The 7,924-nt window shown below is 50.0% G+C and overlaps 1 protein-coding gene across 1 annotated transcript in view; it reads right to left on the bottom strand.

The window, feature by feature from the left end:
* Window positions 1-808, bottom strand: part of HERPUD2 (HERPUD family member 2) — a 17,922-nt gene extending 17,114 nt beyond the window's left edge. Inside the window, exon 1 of the mRNA XM_081165200.1 lies at window positions 326-808. Within this exon, the coding sequence (XP_081021326.1) occupies window positions 326-475 (150 nt within the window). The 5' untranslated portion in view covers window positions 476-808. The remainder of the gene's footprint in view (window positions 1-325) is intronic.
* Window positions 809-7,924: the final 7,116 nt, after the last annotated feature.

The raw sequence follows: 7,924 nt of genomic DNA, 5'->3' as shown, positions 1-7,924 counted from the left end.
ACAAAAGCCTTCCCCAGCCTCGAGCTGCTGCTTGGGGAAAAACAGCAGCTCCAGAAAACAAAGCCGAGGAGGGAGGAGAGGTTCCATTTCCAAGCCGCTCTCACCCGGAGTCGGTCATTAATCGACACCGGAGCTCTCCTTTCCCTCTGCGTAAAAACGCAGCTCGGGCACACAGGGTTGGAAAACAAGATTTCGAAAGGCCGGCAACTTGGACACGGAAAGGAGGAGCCGCCTGGGGGGAAAGAGTGTTGTTTGCGCTCATGGGGTGGGGTGGGGGGCTTGTTGTTTTTTTTGGGGGGGGAGGTCTGGTGGCTGGGGGTCTCACCGGCTTGCTGGGGTACACCTTGGAGAGGTGTCCCTTGAGCCTGCCCACGGTCCAGTCGAGGAAGCAGCGGATGGTCTGGTCGGTGTATTTCTGGTTGGGGGCTTTGATGATGAGCGTGACGGGGGGCGGCCCCGCCGCGGGGGTCTCCATGGGGGCGAGCGGCCCGGGCGGCGGCGAGGGAGGCGGGCAGGCAGGCGAGAAGCGAGGCTCAGGAGGACGAGCGGCGCCCGAGCGGTGCGCGAGTGCCGGCCAAGAGGCCCCGTGCGCCCATCTCCGTCGCCGCCCAGACCCGGCCCAAGCCTCGCCGGGAGACGCGGGAGCGCGGCGTCACAACAAGGCCCGCCGCCGCCGCCGCCGGGGCCTCCACGTCGCCCGGGGAGCCTCCCTCCCCGCCGCCCCCCGGGGCCTTGCAGCGACGCCTAAAATGGAGGCCGCGGAAACAACCACCAACCGCCCCTCGCCGCCGGGAGAGCGCTCTTGCGCGGCGCGGCGCGGCGGCAGCGGCTCCTCCTTGCGCGGGGGCGCTGCGAGGCGGCGGCCGGAACAGACTGAGCGTGTGCGAGGAGGCGGGGAAGAAGGGGAGACCAAGAGGGCCGACAACCCGCCCCCCCAAAATAATAATAATAATAAAGCTTTGTTTTGGGCGCGCCCTCCGCGGTGGCCTTTCCAGGGCGGCCTCCTCGCAGGCAGAAATCCGGCCGGGGAAGCTTCGCGGCGCTGGGAAGAAGGGAAGGAGCTGCGTCTCCGGGAGAGCTTTCGGGAAACGCCTCGGCCGGGGGCGGGCACCGAGAAAAGACACGCATGCATCTCTTGGCACACGCGCCTGGATTTAAAATTATGGATAAAATAGAATATCTGCATATTTAAGTGGTGCACAGTTCTGGTGGCCTTGTGGGCGCGCGTTATATGGTTTATCATCATCATTATTCAATTTGTATGCTGCCCTATACCCGCAGGTCTCAGGGTGGTCACAACATAAAAACACAAAATGCATAATAATAAACAAAAGGAACCCGATCGTTTCCCCACCCCCGCGTGCCCAACACTTTTTGAAAGGTTGCCTTGGATTACTGATCTCTCCCCCAACCGTAACTCGCTCGCGGAACTCACTGCCACCAGATGCGGTGATGAACAACCGGTGACAGGCCTCTAAAAGAGAATCGGCCATAGTCGTGAAATAGGAGGGGTGAAGGTCAGTGGCAAGGAGCCGTTAGAGCTGAGTCTCCCAAGTTTAGAGGTTCAGTATCACTGAATGCCGCCGTCTGGGACAAAAAGTATCCCCCTTATTACCATCATGGAATCCTAACAGAGCTCTCCTTACCTTGTTTGTGATCATATCTGCAGCTTCCATTTTCTGTTTACCATTATTATCATAGAGCTGTAAGGGACCCCAGGGGTCATCTAGTCCAACCCCCTGCCAAGCAGGAATCTCAGCTAAAGCATCCATGACAGGTGGGCTGTGTGTACTAATTAATAATTTTATTATTTCCACCCTGCCCATCTGGCTGGGTTTCCCCAGCCACTCTGGGTGGCTTACAGAACATAAAAAATATAAAACATCACACATTTAAAATTTCCCAATACAGGGCTTTCTTCTAAAAATCAGATAGTTGTTTCCTTGACATCTGATGGGAGGGTGTTCCACAGGGCAGGCACCACCACCGAGAAGGCCCTCTGCCTGGTTCCCTGTAACTTGGCTTCTCGCAGTGAGGGAACTGCCAGAAGGCCCTTGGCGCTGGACCTCAGTGTCCAGGCAGAACGATGGGGGTGGAGACGCTCCTTCAGGTATACTGGGCCAAGGCCGTTTAGGGCTTTAAAGGTCAGCACCAACACTTGGAATTGTGCTTGAAAATGTACTGGGAGCCAATGTAGGTCTTTCAGGACCGGTGTTATGTGGTCTCGGCGGCCGCCCCCAGTCAGCAGTCTAGCTGCCGCATTCTAGTTGTAGTTTCCAAGTCACCTTCAAAGGTAGCCCCATTGCAGTAGTCCAAGCTTACCTCGGTTTAAGACCAGCTATTGAGCCAATGTATTCCCCAGGGTGGGATGCTGGCTTGGGGCCAGAGGCACCCGGGTTCAATTTCTTGCTCAAGGAAGAAACCCTGTGCAAGTCTCTCTCTTGGCCCTGCTGCGAGAAGGGGAGGCAATAAAGCTATATTGCAACCTGCCTAGTCTAAATGCACATGGATTGCTGGTTTCATGAGCCTGTTTTGTTCCCAAGACAGTCCAGTTAATTGTGACCTGTGTGATGCCTTCATGATGACACACAAGAAGCAGCATTCAGGTGACCTAGTAAATAACTTGAGCCTTAGTCTGATGACACCAGGCAAGGAGAATTGCATGTGCGGTCTTTAAATGCACACCACAGGCAAGGAGAGGGTCACTAGATGGTGCTGTTGCTGTGCGTTGTTGAAGAATAAACACCCTTCAAATATGTGCTGCCAGGATGTGGGGAAGAAAGAATTTCCAGCGACTTAAAAATAGCAGCCAATGTTTTATCCATCCATGTGTAGCCACCCAAACCAGAGGTCTGGCAATGGAGAAGAACTGATCTGTATCCCACCCGATCTCTCTCCCTGCTCTGTTACCGAATATAATACAGTAGTTTCTGGAAAACAGGACCTTGTATTTGATGTGCCTGTGTGTTCTTTGCCACCCTGCATGTTGTTTACATGCACAGACTGAGCTGACCAGGGCTTGCATATAGAACAGGGTGGTGGATATATGCTACCCTAGGGACTCTGATTTCACCAGATGCTCCCCATGCCTGGGTTGAAATCAGGGTGGGGGGCTGGCGATGGGTTTTACGACTTTATGTCAGTATGTTTCTCTGACTTCCTGAACCCTGTTCCACCATTCTAAGTTGTGTCTTTACTCTCTGGACCACAACATTATAAGTAGTAATTTCTGGACCTTAGATTTTGTAGAGTGCTGGACTACAGCTTAAAGATTAGACTTGATGCCATTGGGCAATTCATTCTCTCAGCCTCTCCCACCTCTCAGGGTAATTTTAAGGAAAAGAGGGAGAGCTATGCGCACCACTTCAAACTACTTGAAAGATGAAGTGGGATTAAAGTGTTAATAGGAATATAGAAAAGAATTCAGCACTACACAATAAAAAAACCTAGAAGATAAACATCATATGTAAGGACGCTAACAGTGTGGTTCTATAGATGTCTGGAAACCAAGCCTTATGGGGAACGCTTGAAGGAGCTGGGTATGTTTAACCTGGAAAAGAGGAGACTGAGAGAAGATATGCTAGCCATCTTCAATTATCTAAAGGGCTGTCACAGGGAAGATAGAGGAAGCTTGTTTTCTCCTGCTCTGGAGGGTAGGACTTGAACTAATGGCTTCAAGTTACAAGAAAGGAGATTACGGAAAAACTTTCTGACAGTAAGAGCTACTTGTCTCCCACAGGAGGTTGTGGACTCTCCTTCTTTGGAGGGCTTTGAAGGTCATCTGTCATGGATGCTTTAGCTGAGATTCCTGCGTTGTCGGGTGTCACGATCCAGGGAGTGGGTGGCAAGAGTCCAGGACCGACACACTGGGACCGGGGCATGGGCGGTGACGCTGGTGGCAGTCCAACTGGCGAGTCCACAGTCAGGAGCAAGTCCAATGGAGGTCAGGGACTGCAGGATGCAGGAACACAGGAACCAAAGCTGGAATGGGAGAACGGGGGGTTGGACTAAATGAGCCTTGGGGTCCCTTCCAATTTTACAATTCTGTGATTCTATCTCTGAAGCACTGGTCGGGCCAAAGCCAATTTGATGGAGGAGAATTTCAGGGCAGGGGACAGCTAGCAAGGGGAAGCCAGCGTGGTGCAATGGTTTGAGTGCTGAATTAGGACCTGGGAGAGCAGGGTTCGAATCCCCACTCAGCCATGAAGCTCACTGGGTGTCAGGAGCTGGATTGAGGCGCAGGTCAGCAATAAAACAATAAGTCACCCGATGTCAGCGAAAGCCAAACAGCTCAGATCATAGCAACTGTTATGTACTGAAGTTCTCACCCTGGGCCAGCAGGGGAATACTGTAGATAGTTTTCACTCGGGTCCACATATGCAAATAGGGGATTGAAAGTGACATTCAGTGATTGGATAGTTACAGAAAGTGGTTGCTGTTACGTTGTAGTGGAGCTCTATATAAGCAGGCTGGCTGAACCCTTCAGTTCAGTTCTGTTCTGGCCTGTGAATAAACGAGCTGTTTGAAGAATCACTGTGTCATCTGATATGTTCACCCACAACTTAACAGCAACCCTTTGCAGTAAGTCTTGCCCCAATGAGGTAGGAGGAGGCACAGTCCCATAATGTCATTTGAATGACAAGGGAAAGTGGACTTGTGGCGTTGTGTGACACCTGATTGTAGTGCGTCCTGCTTTCCCCCCACCCTGGCCTCTTGTCTATGAAAGATGATACTATGCCATAATGATGGATTCATCTTTGAAGGAACCACAGGGCCTTGTTGTTCATTTTTAGGCTTTGTGGCAGTTGGCCATGAGGACTGGAGGGTTGTGCCAAAAGACAACTTGCCCCAAATGCGTCCACACACCTTTCAAAATCCCAACAGAGAGCATCTTCTCAGTCAATTTAAAAAAACTAAGCAACGCACAAGCAATCGACGAACAAAAAGTGTGTTATATTTGGTACATAGACTTAACACTGAATAGGCTTTGCTGCCAAACGACTCTCTTCTTTCAACATGAAGTCCCACCGGAGATCAGGAATGAGGCAGACTGTCAGGGTTAGACCAGAGAAAAATGTGAATTTGTCTTATTTTCCATCTAGTCTGTAGATAAATAAAGAGCTGTGGTTAGAAGGGCAGGCCACGAGGGCAGCATTCATATGTATTAAATACAAACAGACATGTCTCCCTTTCTTCTTCTTTTTTAAAGATAACTTGGCGTGATGATAAAATGTCTTTGGATGGAAAACAGGTTGACTCTCTGATTAAAAGATAGTACAGTTTGCAACCTGTACAATAAAGGATTAGATGTAGGAAGCAAAGAGAGAAAGAGATAACTCTACAGTCAGCATTCAATGCTATTATTCCTTTATTCCATCTTAAAAAGCAAAGACATCACCCTGCCAACAAAGGTCCGTATAGTTAAAGCTATGGTTTTCCCAGTAGTGATGTATGGAAGTGAGAGCTGGACCATAAAGAAGGCTGATCGCCAAAGAATTGATGCTTTTGAATTATGGTGCTGGAGGAGACTCTTGAGAGTCCCATGGACTGCAAGAAGATCAAACCTCTCCATTCTTAAGGAAATCAGCCCTGAGTGCTCACTGGAAGGACAGATCCTGAAGCTGAGGCTCCAATACTTGGGCCACCTGATGAGAAGAGAAGACTCCCTGGAAAGGGCCCTGATGTTGGGAAAGATGGAGGGCACAAGGAGAAGGGGACAGCAGAAGACAAGGTGGTTGGACAGTGTCATAGAAGCTACCAGCATGAGTTTGACCAAACTGCAGGAGGCAGTGGAAGACAGGAGTGCCTGGTGTGCTCTGTTCCATGGGGTCACGAAGAGTCGGACACGACTAAACGACTAAACAACAACAACAATTCCTTTTAAAGAATATGCAGTGAGATTACATGGTTTGAGGGAGGGAAAACACTACCACTTTCTCATCAAGTGGACAGTGGAATTTGCATTGAGAAGAAGCAACAAGGCTGAGTTAAGAGGATATTAGACTAAAGACATTTTGTTATTGAGACGTCTCCGAGATCCCAGAGTGATCCAGTATAGTATGATATGCCTATGTTTCTCCAGATTTTGCACTACAATTCCCTAGGGAAATGTTGGGTGACCTGGAATCCAGCAACATCTAGAAGGCCGCAATTTCCATTATTCCTGACCATTGACCATGCTGGCTTGAGCTGATGGGACAGTTTTCCTACACCAGCTGGAGGACAACAAGTTCGCCATCCCTGGTATAGTTGGTTGTAAGTATAACCCGCTTTTCTATGTATGGGCCTAATGCCATCCCAAACAGCAATAAAGCATATATATAAGGTCCAGTTTTTAATGATCCTTTCAGTTCAGAAATTGGTTTATTGCTTTCAGCTGAGTTGGCTGGCCAAACCTGGACCACTAAAAACCAAACAGGCAGCGGACACTGAAAGCGACCCCATAAAACTTGGGCACTGAATTACATATCATAGGGCTGCCATACATCTAGACATTCCCAGGATTTCAAAGGTGGAATTGATTTCTGGCGCTTTGTCCTGAATCTTAGGCAAGTCAATTGAAAAATCACTTTTTTTGGTATTTTTGTCTTTAAAAAGCTCAGGGACAATTTTCGGGGTGTCCTGGTTTATACATTTTGAAATGTGGCAACCCTAGTTTATATTGTTTGGTTTCCCCTTCAATATTCAGAAGCCATGGTGCAATTCCTTCCTGTCAAAATCCTTTTGAGTTATCCTCAAACCTTTTGGATCCAGCCCATCAACTGCACGGGGCATTGCACCCCTTGCTTAAAGAAATAGCTACCAAGCTGTAAAAGAATGTAGGTGAATGTTTTTTTGGTCTGCTCCAGAGCTGGGCTCCATGTAATAGCAATTTCCGTGCAACAGGCCTTGGCTAAGACAAGAAGAATTTGTTGTCAAACATTTAAGAGAAGTGTAAACAGAGGTCAAGCAGGAAAATGAGGACTTTCCTCTGGGTACATATTTAGCAAGCAACTTAGTGCTGGAAAACAACAAATGGGACTAAAAAAGAAAGCATGAAATATCACCGCCCATGTTAAAAAGGCCACCCACACATATTGGCCTTTCTTCCCTCATTGGATTATCTGCAAATCAGGAAAGTTCAAGCTGGCACTAGGATGCAAGGGATGTGTCACAAGAGCCTGCCAGTCAGTAATCACACAGTTCAAAGATGGAGTTAACTCTTTATTAGCAAAAACGTGATCTCCACCTACTTGCTTGAGTGTCAGGCCTAATGAGCAGAGCAGCTCATTCCTGGTTGTCTACCTCCATGAAAATCAGTTGCCGAGGCTAAAGGTCCTCACCTCCTCACAGCTGTCTAAGTTCCCTCCTCTCCAGGGCTTTTCATGCCTCTTCTGGATAGGGAGACAAGGGGAGAGGGGAACTCATCACCTGTGACTCATGCCTTGGCCTCCCTCATTCCATTCTCCTTCTTCATCTTCTGCCTCTGATGCTGCACTGCTCTCTGCCACAGACTCTCCCAGCTCACTAAACCCTGTTACCTCCTCAGCTTCCAACATCGCCTCTCCCCAGTCTGCTCTGTCTTCTCCCTCTGACTGCTCACTGCTGTCCCACTAATACTCCCTGGGTAGTTCTCCCAGCTGGTTCCTCCCACCATTCCTCTGGGTCCAACCAGTCCACAGGGGCGTCTTACCCGTAGAGGGTAGTGGCGCGGGGCGCCGGGGTGCCAAGTTCTAGAGGGCATCAGGGAAGAGGCGGAGGCTGGTCAGGGCACCTTCCGGCATCAGCTCATGGCCCTCACCCGCCTCCGCCATGCCACGCCGAAGCAGCGCCACGCCCGGAGCCTCTGTCTGCCATGGCCACCGCAGCACAAATTGTCCATCTGAGCCAGGAGGCGCCGCGTCCAGCCTCTGCCTCTTCCCCACTGGAGGAGCCGCCCTCCAGC

The sequence above is a fragment of the Podarcis bocagei genome, assembly GCF_964188305.1.
Source record: "Podarcis bocagei genome assembly, chromosome: 12".
Taxonomy (NCBI): domain Eukaryota; kingdom Metazoa; phylum Chordata; class Lepidosauria; order Squamata; family Lacertidae; genus Podarcis; species Podarcis bocagei.
Note: the sequence above shows the minus strand (reverse complement) of the source record. Positions and strands in the feature narration are given on the sequence as shown.